Here is a 20,418-nt window from a genome sequence, read left to right on the forward strand (position 1 = left end):
ATTATTTGGTCATTTTTTTTTTGCAGTTTTGTCCAACTCTTTATGATCCCATTTAGAGTTTTCCTGACCAAGATATTGGAATGGTTTGCCATTTCCTTTTCCAGCTTGTTTTACAGATGAGGGAACTGAGGCAAACCAAGTTAAATTATTTGACCAAGGTCATACAGCTTTTTTGTGTCAGAGGCCAGATTTGAACACAGGAAGATGAGTCTTCCTTATTCCAGGCCCAGTGCTCTATCCCCTGCACTGCCTAGCCGCCCCTCATAGGTAGTAGGAAGCCACACAGTCAAATCTATACAATAAAATTGATTTTTTTTTTTTAAATAATACATGTGGGAAATGTGCTAAAGGAGAGAATAATGTGGAGGTAGAAAGACCTAGAAAGAAGCTATTTCCATTAAGATCCAATCTCTTATTAATAAGAGTTTAAAGGATATGAACAGTAAATTACAGGCCATAATCAACCACATTAAAATATGTTCCAAATGACTGGTAATAAGTAAAATGCAAATTACCTCCTACATGCAAACTGACAAAGATGACAAAAATTGAAAATACCCTGGGCAGACAAGAACAAGAATATATTGTTGATGGAGTTGGGAAATGGTTTAACTGTTCTAGATTTTAACATTGAATTATGTAAGAAAAATCACTCAATTGAACTGTCTTTATCCTAGCAATTCACTTCCTGAGCATATACTTAAAGAAATCTTCAAAGATAGAAACAAAAGTCTAATATGCCCCAATATTCATATCATTTCATGAAAGACTCAAATAACCCATGCTTACTTTTCTCTTCTCTCCTTGGAAATGCCTCTGCTCTTGAGCTCTCATCTCTAATTGGTGAGCCCCTGGATAAATTTACCATTTCATGAAATATCCATGCTCATTTCTCTCCTGAGTCCACTTTTGACTGGACAAATTTAGGGTTCTCACAGATGCAATATACAATTCCTTTAAACTTCCTTAACTCACTGTCTCATTCATCATGCTTTGTGCCACATTGTCTTCTCTTTACCCCTGTCTCTCACAAAGAAGTAGCAGGAGGTTCTTTTTAACCCAGGTTAATTCCTCTAACTTACATAAGTGACTCCATTCCATTTGTCTTGGATTATCCTCTCTTTTTCATTCCTGCACTCTCTATTCCTGCACTTCAGTCTCTCCAAGTATACTGGCTGTTTCACCACTGCCTGCAAATGAAAGTATTTTTCTCCTGTCCTCAAAAAATTCACTTGTTCCATCCATCCCCACTCTTTGTTGTATCATATTTTTCTTGCCTTTTATGGCAAGAATATTTATTGAAAAGGACCAGCTGCCTCCTTTTCTCGTATTCCCTCCTTAAATGTCTACAGTATGATTTCCAACCCCCTTATTCTTCTAAAACTACTGTCTTAATTGTCATCCTTTTTGACCTCTCTTGAACTTCTGATACTGTCGTTCAACCTCTTCTTTTTGATTCTTTCTTTCCTCTAGATTTCACTACCCTTCCCTTTCCTAGTTTTCCTTCTACATATCTGATTATTCTTTCTCAGACTTCTTTGCTATATCTTCATCTAGGGCACAACTATTAACTATGGGTGTTCCACGGGATTCTCTGTCCTGTTCATTTTGTTAATCTCATCAGCTACCAGGAATTCAATTATTATCTCTATGCTGATGATTCATAAATCTATCTATGCAATTCTACACTTTGCCTTGACTTCCACTTGCGTATCTCCTATTACCTACTAGATATCCTCTTTAAAACTACAAGATGTCCAAAATTGAATTCACTATCTTTCTCTCTCTCCCCATGTCCATTTTCTTTCTACCCACACCCTCCACACTTTCAAACTTATCTATTATCTTTTTGAAATTTAAAAAAGTATTTTTCCTTTAGGTTATATATACTTTCTTACATATTTCTATATGGATCATATTGGAAGACAAAAATCGAAACAAAAAGGAAAAGCCACAATAAAAAAAAATTTTTTTCTAAAGGTGAAAACATTATGCTTTAATTTGCATTCAATCTTCATAGTTCTCCCTCTGGATGCGCATGACATTTTCCATCCAAAGTTTATTTTAATTGCCTTGGGTCATTGAATTGCTTACCAAGTCTATCCTAGTTGATCATTACCCTGTTGTTTGTGTACAATGTTTTCCTGGTTCTATTAGCTTCAGTCACACTCAGTTCAATTAAGTTTTTCCAAGCTTTTCTGAAATCAGCCTGTTTATCATTTCTTGTAGAACAATAGTATTACATTATTTTCATATACCACAACTTATTCAGCCATTCCCCAATTGATGGGCATATACCTGTTTTCCAGTTCTTTGCCACTACAAATAGAGTTGCTACATTTTTTTGCACATATGATCTTTTTCTCTCTTTCTTATTATTCTTAAGGGCACCACCATCCCGTCAACCATTCAGGCTCCCGGCCAAGTTATCATTATTGGTTTGTGTCTCTCAACTTTCATGTTCAATGTGAAAACAAGGGCTTACAATTTTATTTTTATGGCATTTCTTGTATGTTACAGAGCAGTGAGATAATTAGTGGATAGAGTGCTAGTCTTAGAGTCAGGAAAACTCATCTTTTTTATTTCGAATTTGACTTCAGACACTTACTAACTGTGTGACCCTGGGCAAGTCACTTAACATACTATTTACCTCAGTTTCCTCATGTGTAAAATGAGCTAGAAAAGGAAATGACAAATAACTCCAGTAATTCTGCCAAGAAAACTCCAAATGGGGTCATGGAGTCAAACATGATGAAAACAACTAAACAACTTTCTGTTCGATGACTACCACTATAGTACCGGACTTTATCACCCTGGATTATCTAAATGACTTTCTGATTAGTCTCCTGCCACAAGTTTCTACCTGTTCTAGACTAGCATAGATCTGACCATGTCATTATTTCTGGCTTTCTTTCTCCCAGCCTCCATCAACTCAGTAAATTCTAATATCTCCTTGTCATCTCCAAGATCATGTATAAAATCCTTTGTTTGGTGCTAGATTCCTTCATAACCAGTTCACCCCTCTCACCTTCCCAGTCTACTAGCACCTTATGCATCTCCACTTATTTCTTATTCCTCAAGCCATCAGTACTGTCCACCTTGGTCTTCCTCATTTCATCTCTTATGTATAGACTATTCTTACCTTTATCTTTACCTCCCAATAAAAAACCCACCTTCTTACAGGAAGCCTTTTGTGATCTGTCTTAATTCTAGTGCTTTCCTTCTTGATTAATTTCAATTTATTTTATGTGTGTGTGTGTATGTATGTATGTGTGTATATATATATATATATATACACACACACACACACACACACACACACACACACACACATCTTTTTTGCCCGTAATTATTTGCATGTTGTCTTCCCGCAGTAGATTGTGAGCTCCTTCAGAACAAGGACTTTTACCTTTCTTTGTATCCCTTATGCCTAGTAGAGTCCCTAGCATATAGTAGGTGCTTAATAAATATTTGTTGATTTAATAAATGTTTACTCCCTTCTCACCGTCAGCTTTGTCCCTGCCCCCTAATTCTCATTTTTGTGTGTTCTTTTGTGTAAGTCCTTTGAGGGTAAGATCTGTATTTCTGCTTGTGTTTATATATAACATCTGCTGCCATACTGTGGCCCACATCTGCTTTAGCCAAGTTGATATTCTAGTCCATCAAAACACTTTCATATTTATCAAACAAGGTAAACTTAGTTTTCTGCTTTAAAAAATGCATATCAGAAATTTATCGTGTATTGTTTCATTAATTCTTCTTTGTTTTGTATCAAATTTCCCCTGTACTCTTGTTACTCCTCATCTTTCCTCCAAAGTGGGACTAAAAGGAACATAATTATTGATTACAAATGAACAAGGACCTCCACATTGTTGTATCAACTGAACCTCTGTAGGATAATAAAGTTTTTTTTTAATAATAGCTTTTTATTTTTTAAATATATGCAAAAATAGTTTTCAGTGTTCACCTTTACAAAACCTTGTGTTCCAGATTTTTCTCCCTCTTTTTCCCTTACCTTCTCCTCAAACACCAGGCAATTCAATATATGTTAAAACATGTACAATTCTTTTATACATATTTCCACATTTATCATGCTAAACAAGAAAAAATCAGATCAAAAGGGGGGAAAAATGAGAAGAATACAAAAAGCAAGCAGACAACAACAAAAAAGGTGAAAATACTATGTTGTGGTCCATACTCAGTCCCACAATCCTTACTTCACTCTACTCACTTCACTTAGCATCAGTTCACATAAATCTCTCCAGGCCTCTCTGAAATCATCCTGCTGGCGTTTCTTATAGAACAATAATTAATAAATATTTGAGAATCTCACATGCCATGGACTATGCTAGGAAGTGTTTAATAAATAATAAATGAAGACAAAACTGATGTGTGAAACTCAGACAAGTTCAAATATATATATATATATATATACATATACATACATATATATATATGTGTATATATATATATATATATATATATATATCTGTGTAAATATCAGTTGGGAATGAAATGACTCATAGACTGTGATCATAAGAAGATCTTGGCTATCAAAATATTACCTGATGACTATTTCCTAGTGTTACTACTGATTAATGATATTAGTAAGAAATATCTGTTAATAATAGTTTGCATTTATATGATTCTTTAAGATTTGCAAAGAACTTAGTAACATACAGTATTTCATTTGATCTCATAATAGCCCTTTAAAGTGGGGCTATTATTTCCATTTTACAATTGAGGAAACGAAACTGAAGTTAAATGACTTGTTGAGAGTCTTAACTCTACTGTATTAAAGACAAGAGTTTGTTCCCTTGGCAATGTTTATAGTGAGCCTGGCTTATTGGTTATTTATATGTTACCCCTAAATATGTACTTCAAGATAGAGGCCTTTTTAGGGAGGAAGGGGCGATAAATTCAAGCACAGTATGGAATGGTTAGCTTATGATTTAATTTTTCTTGCAAATCTGGTACTGATAAATCTCTTAAAATTGAGAGAGACTTGATAAAGCTCTTTAAAAAAAAACTACTTAACATTGGATATTCATAATTTAATCAGAGATTGTAGTTAGGAGAGATATTAATGCCAGACATTTTGACGCCCTTATAATGATCTTGAAGTAGAAATAAGGCTACTAGATTAGGTCATCAGTGTTTTATCTTGCCCTTATTTCTTTTTCTCTTGTCTACTGCAATTTGTTCTTTTATTACTCTCCTTTTTGTTCTCTCAACGGTAAACAGTAGCACTTGATGTACCTGCAACTTGGTAAGAGTTGCTGATTAAATGTAGTTGTAGTCATTAACTTCTTAATTACAAGTGTTCTTTAACAAGTACCACATTTTTCATTCATTGGGAATGACTTAATATTAAAGGAAAGTTTTTCTAACATCATATCTGAAGTTCCTTCTGTTCTAATTCAATCAAATCACATTAATCACTGTAATACCTGTTACTTCTGTAAAATAGGATAATAATGCCTAAAATCACCCTTTTGAGCGTCAAACAAGCTTAACATAAATTAAGTACTTTACCTTAAAATTCTATTTAAATGTTAGCTCTTATCAAATTCTTTTTTTTTTTCCCTGTGAGCCCTATTCCAGAGATTTCCATTAGTGAGCAACACTTACTGAATGCCTGCTTTGTGAAGAATCTTGAGCAGAGAATGTCAAACTTTTGTAGTTCTTTCTACTACTTATAGTGGTAAGGTAGTGCTAAGTATTCAACAAATTCTTGTTCAATATCTCAAGTGTAATGCACTTTCCTATCAACATCCCCCAAGCTTCTATCCAAGGTCTTAATTGAATGTTGCTTCAAAGTTGATTGAGTGAAAGAACAAATATGTAGTGATCTTAACTTACAAAACTGTACTTTAGAATTTGATCTCTTTTCTTTTCTGCCAAAGGGTTTTTTTATTTTTAATTTTCATTCCACCATGTTATGGAATGAGGGATATCTTTCCGCTCTTTAAAGCGGTTCCAGCACCCTTTTATATTTGGAGGAGTCTGTTTTTGAGGTTTATTGCTCCCAGCAGCAAGACACTAATTTCATGCATTCCTTCTAGTTGAATGAGAGAAGAAAGGAAACTGAAAAAGATGACCCAAAGAGGCATTTGGGAAATTCCTTCAGAAGTGGGCTATAAAATTTAAAACCACAGAAAGGATTTCTTGAGCTGAGTTACCCACAGCTACCTGAAGAAACTAAAGAAGGTGTTTTAACACTAAGCAGCTAAATACAACTATCAAAAAGCTCTGAGTCCAAATCAAGATTCAGGATGAGTTACTACGGTCAGCTCCCCCCCCCCTTTTTTTTTTTAAATAAGCTGAAAATTTTTCTGAGTTCAGAAGCAGAGTGGTAGAGCAGATATGCTACATTAGGAATCAGGAGAACCTGGTCTCAAATTTCTCTTCTGTGTTCATAGAGAAGCAAGTCCCTTAATCTTCCTACTACACCTTCTATTATGAGCTGGGTCTGACTTAGGTCATTCATTCCCTTGGTGTTTATGTTTGATATTGTCACTTACAGGACATTAAGTAGTTAACAAGAGATTTACTTAGTCATAGCAGTTGAAAATTCAGCTCAACTAAATAATGATAGGTTCCACTGTTAGCAAACATAATGTGGACAAAGAGTCAGGAAAAGAGACAGGAATTCAGACATGTAAGAGAACCAAGACCAGTGGTACAGAACAGAGACTTTAGAGAGATCAAGAGAAATAAGCTTTGAGAAAAGGCCATTAGAGTGGCAACTAAGAGATCATGAGTAACTTTGGAGAGAAGAGTTTCTATTAAAGATGAGATTGGAAGCTAGTCTGTACAGTGATAATATTCCTGATTATAACTCTGGTCATGGTAAGACGCTGGAGTGCCTTTTGAATCATCAAAAGAATATTATTTTATTATCAGTTTTAGTACAATTAGAGTTTTAATATTTTGAAAACCATCCATTTCTGCCTATATATGATAATTCTGTCTACTTGGCCTCTTTCTTTTTCCTCTCTTCCTTGGCAATATCATTTAATTCTATAACTTTAGTTACCTTCTCTTTATACAAATAGCTCTTAAGTATTTATCTCTAAGTCTTAAAGCTTTCCCTTCCCCTTCTTCCTATGTACAGATCTTATCAAGTCACTACTTGGCTTAAAACTTTTCAACCTCCTCATTGCCTTCAAAATAAAATTTAAAATTCCAGCTCTGGAATTCAAAGCCTTCCATCATCTAGAATAATATACTATCCAACCTAATACTTCTTATCACCTTTTCCCCTCTTCATGTCCTGCTTTGCCCTACTTTTGGGTCTGTTCTCTTCCTCTCAGAATGTTTGACCCACCTCCACACCTATCCTTTTTCTCCATATGGGGAAATCTTTTTAGGACAAACAGAATCCCTTTCCTGATTCCCCTCATATCTATGGCTCATATAGAGAAAGGTTTGTTAAACTCAATTATTAAGTTCCTCTTGTATGCCAGGCATTGCCAAGTTATGGGAACCTATACCAAAATTAAGATCTTTGCCCTCATGGAGTTTACTACCTATTTTTTATTCTCTAACTGTAATCTCAGAAGCAGAGGAGTTAGGAAAGAAAGTGGAAATGCAACAATCTCTGTACTTGGCCCAGTAAGGGTTCTGAAATTGAGCCTGCGGTATTAACCAGTCAGCAGTACACATTAACTTGTTAAAAATCTACTCTAAGAATGCAGTCTAATCTAAATGAGGTTTTTGATACATTTTTAGTGTTGATCCATATAAGTTCCTTTATATAAATGCATGAAAAATTCAAGCCTACAAAATCAATCAATAATACTACTAGTGATAGATGAGGAAAGACTAATAACAGAGCTATATGTATTGAAGGCAATGATAAAAATAGGTCTATGTTTATTCAATTTGTTGTACACTTAGGCCTCTTTGGTTCCTGTCAGTGGTTATATGGGATTGCCTACCGACAATGCTTTTCTGTTATGTGTGTGGGCAAGCATTGGGGGTTTTGTAGAAGGAAACTGTGGTTATTCTTCTTCCTGTTCGTTTACATGTTTTTGTCTGAGAAAAGGTTAAAATCTAGTTGGGTGTTTTTTTTTTTTTTTTTCATGAAAATAGAGAAAAACTCATAACCATTGTTAGAGTGAAAAGAACAGGAATTTTTTTCCAAAGAAGTTACCCTCCGATCTGACTTTTAGAAACCTAATGGGGAGTGAGGTAGGTGCAAATAAAGAACATAAAATATCCTTCACATTTTTGTTTTTAGGGGATTGTTTTTATACTCTCTAACTGAAAATTAATATTTAAATTTCAGGGCCTTAGGTTGTCACAGCTATGTTGGGAAGTTGGGCTTAATCTTGGAGTCTCTGTTGCTTTGAAAATTTTTGATGATGATAGTAAATGAATCTACTGTTTTCTGCCCTGAACAGTATGTTTTTCTGTAGTGAAAATAATGAATATGTAGTTTTACTGGGTTGGACAGGTACTCTTTTATGATATTAGGAGTTTACAGATGCTCTTTTTAAAAAATTTACTCCATTTTATTATAAATGGTATGGTATAGTTGATGGGTAGAGCTTATATCTGCCCAGGGTTTTATGATAAGAAATTGAGGCAAAACATCTGGAAGCGGATTGCTTTTGGTTAAAACCAAAATTAACCAAATTCCATGTCATGGATGAGGTGATTCAGCTGCCTACAGGAAACTTGTAGCTATTATAAAATAGTTATTGATTTTTTGTGACCCTGAAGATAGTACTAAAACTTTTTAAATTAATGTGGGCAGCACTCCTTTGTAATTGAAATCGGTAATTAGGTAATATTTGTTGATTGAACGAAAGGCATCCTACATTAGAATTTTGAGGTAGTTTAATCGCTATTATGGAATAATATACTATCCAGAAACAACTAAATTAAAACGTAATCAGTAGAAAAAAATTATGATTTTAAAAATCATAGCATATCATGAAAGCCTATTAGAATGAAGAGTGATATTAAGTAAAAACAGAAGGATAGGGTTATTCATGGAATCTCAAAAGAAAAAAGTTGAAGGTGAAAATTTTCTTAATTGTCTGTGGCATGGTATAAAGGACAAAGCATCCTTCCTGGAAAACACAGCTACTCTTGATGCCTGCAGGTTTTGAAGTTTCATGTAACAAAGCAATATTCTGATGATTAGGTTTGCTAGGTATAGTGCCTAATGTATTAGGTGCTTAGTATGAGAATTAGAGGTTTAGATTGTTAGAATTTAAAGGGACCCTCCAAATGAGTAAATCAGCCCACTCATTTTAAGATAAGGAAACAAATCTATTTGCTAGTTGTTTAATAAACTTATTTCACTTTCAGAGCGAGTAAACTTTGGCTAATATATTTGTATCTTTGAATTTTTGTGTTTGCTGTATTTTTGTAACTGCAACAAACTTTGTAAAATGTTGTCTTTTATTTTCATATCATATTCATTTTCTCGATATATTATTCTCTCCCTCTTCCAGGGTTTTCTCATATGACCAATAATAATAAAAAGGAAAAAATAATTAAAAGTAATCAGCGTGTCAAACAAGTTCAACATTTTTATTCAGTTTCCCTTGTCTTCTGCAAAGAAAGGAAGAAGTTCTATTCTAATTTTTCTCTAAGGTTGTTTGGTTATTATAATTTCATGTTGTTCACTTTTTATTTATTTTTTCAGTAAACATTTGCAAAAAGACCCTAGTGCTAAGTTGTCAACAGACACTGTGTAACCTTGGGTAAATTAGTTAACCTCTGTTTACCTCAGTTTCCTGAACTATAAAATGCAAATAATTATAACATCTATTTCCCAGGGTCATATCAAATGAGATAACATTTGTAAATTACTTAATGCTTAAAGTAGCAGGATATCTAACACTATGCTAGGCACATAGTAGGTATATACATTCGTGTTGAATGAATAAGTATATTCCATGAATGTACAGAGGAAGAGCTATTTTGAGTTCAAGGAATAGCTAATAGTACAGTTTAGTCCACACATAGGATTTGTGAATGGACCAAGAGGAAATAAATCTTGAAAGGTTGTGAGGAACCAGATTGTGGAGGATCTTATTTGCTAGTCTAAGGAAATTAACAAATTGTGTTTATGCTGTTGATAATTGAGAAGCTATTAAAGTTTTTGAGCAGGGGAGTAAATATAGTCAGAACTATGCCTTGGGAAGTTTATTTTGGGGGGTAGGTAGGTAGCATAGATAGAGCATCTGCCTTGGAGGCATGAAGAACTGAGTTCATATGTGATCTCATCTACTTTCTAGGCAGGTCACTTAACCCCATTGCCCTCCCTGCCAACCCCCAAAAAAGGGGAAATTTATTTTGGTAGCTCTGTGGAGAGTGGAAAGGCTGGAATCAGGGAGCAGTTAGGAGTTTATTAGTTTTCAAAGTGATATGTAATAAGGATCTATACTAGAGCAGTGATTATGTGAGGGAAGAGAAGGGAGTGGATATAGAAAATGTTATGAAAGTAGAATCAATAAGACTTAGTAACCAATTGGATAACTGGAGTAGGGGGAAGAAGAGTCAAGGATAGCTGAGGTGACAGGCCCTTGGTGAGTTGGAGAATAAGTCCCACCACCACCACCCCCAACAGAAATAAGAAAGTCCTGAAGGAGGGGCTTTGGAGTGGGGTGGAGAAAAGGAAGGGGACAAAATATTGTAGATTTGTTGAGTTTAAGAAGCTTATGGGATATCCAGGAGTAGGTATACTGCAGGTAATTGACTAGTGTTCAGGTAAGATTGGAACTGGATTTGTACATATATTTAAGAGTCATCTACATAGAGATAAACATAGAGATGTATCTTTGGAAGCAAAAGAAACCATTTAGAGAAGTTGACTCTGTTCAGAGCCTGAGGAAATGCCAAGGGGATGGGAGCTGGGAGAGAAAAAGATGGAAAATGAGCAGCCTAGGAGATTGAAAAAGAGGCTCAAACTGGAAGGAGGAAAATCCAGTAAGTGTGAAGGAAGCTAAGCATCTTCTAGGTGAAAGATGATCAACAGTTTCAAAAATTACAGAAAAGTCAAGAAGGTTAAAGATGGGGAAAAAGATTGAATGGGTAAGAAGATTATTGGTAACTTTAGAACAGGTTCGGTTTCTTTCTAGTTCCTTTTTTCTGTGTTGTCTTCCTCCATTAGACTAATGAGCTCCTTAAGGTTAAGGACAGTCTTGACTTTCTTAGGATCCCCAGTGCTTAATCTGGTATAGAGCAGGTGGTTAATGAATGTTGACACTGACTTACCCCATAGGATTCATCTTGCAGTGACCAATAGAGATAAATTTTACAAAACTCTTTGTAAACTTTATTTAAAGCATAAGAGAAATGGTAGCTGCTGTTGCTTTTTTTTTAACAACCTAATTATCATTTCTGGAAATTTTAGCTATCTTTTAATTTGCTGCCCTGGAAAACTTAACAAATGTTTGTTTCTTTCTTGCATTGTAGGCTCCTTATGCTCTATCTCCTTTTTATTCTGGTTCCTTGAATTCTGCTATACACTGGAAGATTTTTTGGGGGGGGAAGCTAATACTCTCCCCCCCAAAAAAAAAAAAACCCAGCATTGTTTTAGATGTACATTCTTTTGTATCTTGATTCATAGGTTCTCTGAGATCACGTAGGATTAATCACTTTCTCTGGGGACTTTTGTCTAATTGGTCTCCTTTCCTTTACAATCTTTTCACTTTTCAGTTCATCTTCCATTAAGTTACCAAAATAGACTTTCTCAGGCACAGATTTCAACCATGTCATTTTTTTCTGTTCAGAAACTCTCATTAGCATCTAAAGACTCTTTTATAGTCCATCCCTATCACTGTTCCCCATTTTCTACCTCTTCCTCTCCCCTCCATCCCATAATTCCCATTTGATCCAACCCTATCAGGAATATTTTTAAAAGAAAAAAAAAATGATCTTTGAAGTTTCTAGCCTGGCTTTACAGATGGAGGAAATCATGTTTGACAGGCCCCTTTTTCCATGTTATTGATGATCACGAATGGCATTAGTACCTATCAATGGATCTTTGGACAGTTTTGTCAATGTAATGTAGTCCTCTTGAGTGGGAGCTGCCTCATACCATCCACCATCTAGACTTGGATCTAGTCATGCTATATACACTTCACTCTTTGTGACCACGACCACTAGAATCAAAAGTTCAGAGTCTGAATTGTAATCAAAAAAGATCTTTATTCTTTGGAGGAAAGGCACATCCCTCATCATTCAGGCAGCTGCTGTCAAGAATTATAGAGTGCATAAACTCCAAGACTTCCTTTGGCCTAATCCTAATCCCACCTCTCCTTATGTAGCCAGATCTTGCTCCCAAGGAGCTTATATTCTTACATTCTTTTGGGGGAGAACTTCCCCCTGAGTGTTCTTTGATGGTCTTGTGGGTTTCAATTTTCTAATTTGTTTTATTTCTCCAATTTAATTTTTATAACTCTGGAAACCAAATAAATGTCCATCCATTACAACTTCCCAACAGACTTTTCACCAGGCACCTTATGTTTACTCTTCCCCTCTTGTTCCTTATTCAATTCCTCTTTCCAGTTCTGAACACATTGAGATATATGAATGTAATGGAATAGTATTGCAGTAAAAGAAATAATGATTATAAACTCAAACAGGGAATATCAACCTATTCTCCTATGGCTCCATTCACCATATTTATAACTTTCCAGACCAAAACACCCCTTTTTGAACATATTTCCCTATATTTGTTCTCTCTCCTATGAGACAGGCAGTTAATTAAAGCATTTATTAAATACTGTGTCAGACATATGTGCTAAGCACATAAAAACTCTGCCTGCCCTAGAAGAGCTCACAATCTAATTGGAAAGACAACGTGCAAACATCTTTTTATAAACAAACTATGTACAAGATAACCGATAGTGTAAATCACAAGAATTAAGAAGAAAGCTTTCTGTAGAAGGTGAAAGGTTAGCTAGAAAGAAAGCCAGAGAAGCTAGGACATTGGAGATTCAAGGGGAAAACAGCCAGTGAAAATTCCTAGAGCTGAGAGAGCAAGACAAGGAACAGTAAAGAAATTAGTCTCTTAGGTAGCAGAATCCTTGTGTATGGGCTCTAAGCATAGGTTTAGTGCATACAAAAATCTGTGAGCCCTGAGCAGCAAATTTATATAGTTGTAGTTACTTAAGTGGCATGGATCAAGGGAATTTTATGGAAAGGAAGGAAGAACAGATGGCTGGAGAGGAAAGATCTGTATCTTTAGCTTTATATCCCAAGTTAGAATTTACAAGTTAGCAAGTTAACACTGGGAGTAGACCTGGATACCTCCATTGATTTTACAGTAGCTAGTTATGTGACTTGTTTGTTAGTAGGAAAACCAAGTCAAAATTTTTTTATCACAGTACCTTATATTCAGTAGTTCTGTTTTTCAAATATGTTTTACATACTTAGGAATTTAGAAAGACCCTTGTGATTCTTTTAAAGGAAGCTAGCCTGGCCTATTACTATGCATGCTTGCTATTGCTATTATCAGCAGCAAAGATTTTTTAAAAATTGTTTTTCAGAGTTTTATTGGTAGTTTCTGATTTCACAGGTCATTTTTATCTTATTCTGCCCTCAAAAGAAGCCTTTATTTGTAGAAAGTGTAGCTTTTTAAGTGAAACCTGCAGATTGTACCTCTACACATATTTACACAACGTATACTGCATTCTATATTCATAACCCAGTCTCTTCACTGTCTCTTTTCTTCGGAACTGAAAAGGTTTGTTTCTTCAGAATTTGATGTAGGGGCATGCGGGCGTCAGCTTATACCAGCTCAGAAAGAGCTGATGGTTAAATTTTCATTATGAGCATTTACCATTAGGGAAATTGAAATCAAATCAACATTATCTGTGTTATATTCAATTTTTATTTACTTTATTAAACATTTCCTAATTACATTCTAATTTAGTGGACCAAATTTAAGCCTAGGCTTAAGAAAGTGATCAAAGAAAATGTTAATAATGCAGATTAAAATCTGGTTGTTAAATGTTTACTAGAACATCCTTGGTTTGACTGGCAGCTTTTTAGTATTGTTACCAATCTTTGTATTGTACTCAATGTGATTATTGGTTCCTTTAGTTAGACTTTCTCCATTTAACATCACTTCATTATAATTACTCATTTTTGATGCAGCTAGTTGGCACAGTGGATAGAGTGTTCCTTGGAGTTTGGAAAACCTGAGTTCAAATTCAGACTTAGGCACTTGACATTTATTAGATATGTGACCTTAGATGAGTCATTTAACCCCATTGCCTCATCAATATTAATAATAATAATAATGTTTTCTCATATTTGTCTGAAATCATAATCATTGATTATTGTTAGCACAGTATTATTACCTTATATTTATGTACCTCAATAATTCATATACCTATGAATATTCTATTAATAAGTGCTCATTTAGTTTCCTGATTTTTGCAACTACAAAGAGTGTTTTTATGGATATTATTATGTATGGATCTTGTATTTCACTAACTTTCTTATGGGGTATAAGACTTGGGTTTTTTTGGGGGAGGGAGGGTCTCACATTTAATAGCCAGTGAATGTACAATAACTAATTCTTAGGCATCTAGTGTAGAGGGCCTTGGAGTCACAAAGACATGTATCAAGTATCACCTTGGACACTTACCATCTCTGGGACCCTGGACAAGTGATTAACTTCACAAATTTTAAGTTGCAGAGGAAGAACTGACCAGCTTTGATAAAGCAAATTTATCTATCTTTACCAACAAAATCAGAGTTGTAGTCTCTATCCTGCTTGTGTCATTGTAGAAGCAGGAGAGCATTCAACTATACAGGACTGAGAGCTATTTTGTATTTTTCTTTTCTTAAAGGTTTCTTTGGCCATTGAATGGCCATTCTGTTGTTAAAAAGATTCTCTTTGTGCTTTGCTAGGTTTATCCTCAGAAAGCAGGCATAGTTTGTTACCAAAATTGTGCTTTCTAAGCCTTTTTAATATGAAATCTACCAGAACTTGTACTCCGGGGAAGGAAAAAGAAACAAGCATTTATTAAGCATGTATTATGTGCCAGACACTATTCTAACAAATTGTCTCATTTGAACCTTACAATAATCCTAGGAGATAGGTGCTATGATTATCCTCATTTAATAATTAAGGAAACTGAGGCAGGCAGAAGTGACTTGTTTAAAATCACACAGCTAGTGTCTGAGGCTAACCTTGAATCTTCGATTTTCTTAATTCTAGGCTCAGGGCTTTTTATATTGTGCCAGCTAGCTACCACTCTAAGCATTACCTTTAAGAATCCAGGATTACCTCCATGTCAAGATAAGAATTAGAACATTTTAGAGAAAATTTTTTCTATTGTTCACCTTCCCAAAGGACTTTGTATCCTCCAATTGGACCTCTAGAAACTATGTTGTTTCTCCCTGATCCTCTGAGAAGGAAAGGGATAGTTTGAGAAATATAAATAATATAAAAGAAAATGAGATCAATAAAAATCAGAATGTAAGCTCCTTGAGAGCAAGCATTGTCTTGTAACGAGTTGTCGTCTCTAGAAGCTGCCGGATCGCTCTCTGGGAAGAGATCTGCTGTGTCTACTCAAATCTTTCAGACAGATTCTTCTTCCTGTAGTGAACCGTTGTCTCCAGGTAGTTGCTGTTAACTCTTGTCCAAAGAAGTGACTTCCCTTCCTGCAGAGAGCCCCGTCAAGCCTGATGCAATTCAGAGTCTTCTCCTCTTCCTGGAGTGCTGTCCTCTTTATCCTCCCAGAGAATGGGCGTGGGATAATGCAAGGGCTTCTGGGAAGAACCACTTCAGCCAATGGGCTTGCTCCTTCTATCAAGTCAACCTGAGTTCTCACCTTGTAATTGTCCAGAAAACCTGAATTCTCACCTTGTCACTGTCCAGACAACCTCAGTTCTCACTTAGTAATCCTAACATCTCCCCCTTTCTTTTGATTTAGAACATAGGACAGTCATGACCTTGAAACATAAATCCATCAATATGGGAAGTATTACAGATAATTACATAAATGACCTTGAAACATAAATCCATCAATATGGGAAGTATTACAGGTAATTACATAAATTACATAAGCACATAGTAATATAGTAACATAATACATTCTAGAAGTATATAACATAATCAAATAATCATAAATTGAAAATTTATAAATGTCCATAAGTCCATTGTCCATTAGTCTCATCTTGTGTGAGGAAGTCCAATGATTCCTGCTGGTTTTTAAAGTTCTTTAACAGTCTTCTTATTATCCATGCTCTTTCAGTGTCAGATGTTTCTTAGATCTTCTCCTTTATTTTGAGGTCTTTCTCTTTTTCTGTCTCTCTCTGATGGACAAGGCGAATATGACTTGTTGGCACCCATCTGATTCCTTCTCCTGCTGAAGAAATACAAGCAAACCCTCTCCCCCAGGCAGTTAACCTATCTAATTTCCTTCTATTTACCACTTTCTAAATCTCTCCACATCACCTGGCGATTATCTAAGGACAGTGGAGATGCTCTCACTGGACACTGCCCTTCTGGTGGGTTATAAAACCTGTCTGCTGGAGCCAGCGCATCTTTGTCAAAAATTAGAAAATTAATGGTATAGAGAACTAAATTTAGAAGTTCCCTAGGGCTACCTGTGGCTCCCCCTTTCTTTTGTTTTTGGAGGAGTGTCTTAATATCTCTGTTTCTTCTCTCTACTATTGCCTGCCCTTGAGGATTAAAGGGTATGCCCGTGGTATGTAAAATCTTATACTGTGCACAAAAGTGTGTAAAATGTTTGGACGTATATGCAGGTCCATTGTCTGTTTTTATTGCTTGTGGCACACCCATAATTGCAAAAGCTTGTATAAGGAATTCAGTGACCACTCGGGCTGTCTCTTTTGCTGCTGGCATTGCAAATGTGAATCCTGAAAAGGTGTCTACCACGACATGAATAAAAGATAGACGACCAAAAGATTTATAATAGGTCACATCCATTTGCCAGATTTCATTGGGTCTCAAACCACGAGGATTCTTCCCTGGAGGGAGTGTAGGAGCATGGAAAGGAAGACAAGCTGTACAGCTTTTTACTATGCTCCTAGCTTCCTCTCTTGTGATTCCAAATTGTAAACGTAAAGCTCGAGCAGCCTGATGATATTTAGAATGAGATTCTTGTGCTTCCTGAAATAAAGGACTACTGGCTAACATGGTTAGAAGGCTATCTGCCTTTGAATTTCCATCAAAAATGGGACCTGGAAGTCCACTATGTGAGTGGACATGCAAGATATAAATCTTGCCTGGATGTTTTCTCACTTGCTCTTGAAGTTCCTTAAAGAGCTGATAAATATTGGAGGCTGCAAATTTTATTTGGGCTGTGGCAATTCTTTGTACTACACCTACTGAATAGGCTGAATCAGTAATTATATTTACGTCTCCTGGGTAATAAGTGAGAGCTAGCATGATAGCAAATAATTCATTCTGTTGAGTGGATTGAAAAGGAGTCCTGATTACTCTCTTTATGGTTAAATCATGAGAGTATATGGCACAAATATTTTCTTTGGAGGCATCTGTAAAGATTGTTGGTCCTTTAAGAGGAACCTTAGAAACCTTTTCTTCAAAAATCCATCGCCAATTATGTAGTAGCCGGGTAATCTTTAATGGAGATCCATGTGCAAAATTTGGAGCGGTGGCCAATAAAATTTGCCATTCTGGGATGTTCTCACAGCATACATTAATCTGTGCGTTAGTATAGAATGTGTATATTTTTTCAGGACTTATCCCAGATAATTGTGTTACTCTCTTAATAGCCTTTAATAAAATCCTAGCCACAAGCACTGGGTAAGGTGTAAGGCTTTGTTCTGGTTGTGTTGGGAGGTTCACCCACTCAATCACTCTGTCTCCTTGATGAAGGACTGCTGTGGGTGCCTCTTTTGTAGCAAAAACTGATATTTCCAAGGGTTTTTGAGTGACTCTTTCAACCACATTGGATAAAGCCAGTTCAACTTCTCTCAAAGCCTTTTGTGCTTCTTTTGTAAGCTGGCGTGGTGAATTTAAAGCACTGTCTCCCCTTAAAATGTCATAGAGAGGTTGTAGTTGATTGGTAGTTAAGCCTAACACTGGACGCATCCATTGGATATCTCCTATTAATTTTTGAAAGTCATTTAAGGTGTTCAACTTCTCTGTTCTTAAAGAAAGCTTTTGTACTGTGAGTGTCTTAGGATATACTTCATATCCTAAATATTGAAAAGGAGCATGTCTTTGAATTTTTTCTGTAGCTATATGCAGTTTGTAGTACTTTAATGTTTCCATGGTCCTTTGTAGACATGCCTCTAACATTTGTTCCTCAGGTGCACATCCCAAAATATCATCCATATAATGTAACAATATTACTTTTGGAAAGGCTTTTCTTACTGGAGCAAGAGCAGCTGCAACATACATTTGGCACATAGTAGGGCTGTTTTTCATTCCCTGTGGCAAAACTGTCCATTCATATCTTTTATAAGGCTCAGCCAAATTAACACTAGGCACTGAAAAAGCAAATCTTTTCATATCCTCCTTATCTAGAGGAATAGAATAGAAACAATCCTTAATGTCTATAACCCATAGAGGCCATTCTCTTGGCAACTGAGTAGGAGATGGAAGTCCAGGCTGAAGAGTTCCCATAGTTTCCATCTGTTCATTTACTCTTCTTAGATCAGTTATCATCCTCCATTTTCCAGATTTCTTTTTCACCACAAATACTGGGGAATTCCAAGGACTTAGAGAAGGCCGCAAGTGTCCTTGGTCAAGTTGTTCTTGCACTATGTCTAATAAGGCCTGAATTTTATCACTTCTTAAGGGCCACTGTTCTACCCACACTGGTGAATCAGTCTTCCACTGAATAGGAACTGGTGAAAGTGCAGGTAGGCCTTCAACAGCAGCCCTGCCTAAAAAGCCGAAGTGCTTATTTGTAATCCTATCTGCTGTAAAATGTCTCTTCCCCACAGATTGATGGGGATTTTTTCAACCACAAAAGGAGTAAAAGCTCCTGTTTCTCCTTCAAATACCCATCTCAAAGGCCTAGCACTAACCTCTGCTGCTATTGATCCTCCCACCCCAGACATATAGGTGTCTGCTTTAATCTTTGGCCAGTGACCGGGCCAATTGGCACCTCTAATAACTGTACGATCTGCACCCGTGTCTACCAATCCTTCAAATGGTATTCCGTTTATATAAATAGTAAGCATAGGTCGGTCAGCTGTCACAGCTGCTGTCCAATATATTCCTGGATTTTGTTCATTGGAGTCAAAATCTAGGCGACTATCACTAGGTTGCTTATTAGGGGTCCGTAACAATAAGCCTGATGCTACTACTTCTGGTTGATAAATCACACGTTGTCTGCCTGTGTTAGTGACTGGGATATTAGATACACGTTCTCCAGTCTCCCACATCAGTGTATGGATGGACACTGTTTTGTAGGCACTCTCAGAAGGTGAAATGGTCAAGCCTACTGTGCCTGGAGGCAAAGGATCCATAGGCTCAACAGGAACAGATTTCACTTCTCCAGGGAGTATCTCGGTAGTCTCTACTGCACACAACTCTATTTTTCCTAATTTCAATCCCTTTCTTCCATCTGATTGCCTTTTGGCTGATTGATCGTGTCTTAAAATTCTCTGGATATAACCTCGGCTGCCATCATGCCCCACTTGGGGGCCTGAAGCTGGGCCCCACCTGTCATTTCCCTGTGTCAATCTACATTCAGAGGCCCAGTGGAGGCCTTTGTGACATTTTGGACATGGAGTTTTAGGTCTTCTCTCACCCTGTCTTCTCACTGTATCTCCATATCTACACTGAGCTCTTAGATGCCCAATTTTTCCACATTGAAAACATCGCCGAGTTTCTCTAGAAATCCCTTGCCAGGAGGGACCCTGCCTTTCCACATTCATCATTGTCCGGGTGTAAAAAGCATTTGTTCCCACTGTAGCACAGCGTCTTATGATCTCCTCTAAAGGAGCATCTTTGTCTAATCCCCATATAATTCTTTTGCAAATCTCATTGGCATTTTCCTTAGCCAGATGTCTGGTCATTATTTCTGTAGCTGAATTTTCTCCAATAGTTCTTTTGACAGCAGTTTGCAAACGTCCCACAAAATCTGCAAAAGGTTCATTGGGACCTTGCTGTATTTTAGTGAAAGCCTCTCCACGATCTTTCTGTCCAGGAAGGACACCCCAAGCTTTTATTGCAGCCTTAGCAATTTGCTCATATATTGTCATGGTATAATTAATCTGTTCCGAATTCTCTCCATACTGACCTTCACCAGCTAAGTGCTCAAAAGTGAATTGTGTGTTAACTCCTATTTCCAAATTGCATCTGACTTGAATTTTACATAATTCATGAAATTCCGCAAGCCATAATAAATTTTCTCCAGGTTCCAGACATGTCCTTGCTATGGATTTCCAATCATTCGGGGTTAGGACTTCATAAGACAAACCATCTAGTAA

The 20,418-nt window shown here is 36.3% G+C and overlaps 1 protein-coding gene across 4 annotated transcripts in view; it reads left to right on the forward strand.

The window, feature by feature from the left end:
* The window catches only part of CCM2 (CCM2 scaffold protein), a 121,384-nt gene that overhangs the window by 55,643 nt on the left and 45,323 nt on the right, over positions 1-20,418 (forward strand). Inside the window, exon 1 of one of the 4 annotated variants that reach the window (XM_074283539.1) lies at positions 8,170-8,196. The exons of the other annotated variants lie outside the window; for them this stretch is intronic. Within the exon in view, the coding sequence (XP_074139640.1) occupies positions 8,185-8,196 (12 nt within the window). The 5' untranslated portion in view covers positions 8,170-8,184. Of the gene's footprint in view, positions 1-8,169; positions 8,197-20,418 lie in introns of those variants that run through there. 4 annotated transcript variants of the gene reach the window in all.

Source organism: Sminthopsis crassicaudata, chromosome 1 (assembly GCF_048593235.1).
Source record: "Sminthopsis crassicaudata isolate SCR6 chromosome 1, ASM4859323v1, whole genome shotgun sequence".
Taxonomy (NCBI): domain Eukaryota; kingdom Metazoa; phylum Chordata; class Mammalia; order Dasyuromorphia; family Dasyuridae; genus Sminthopsis; species Sminthopsis crassicaudata.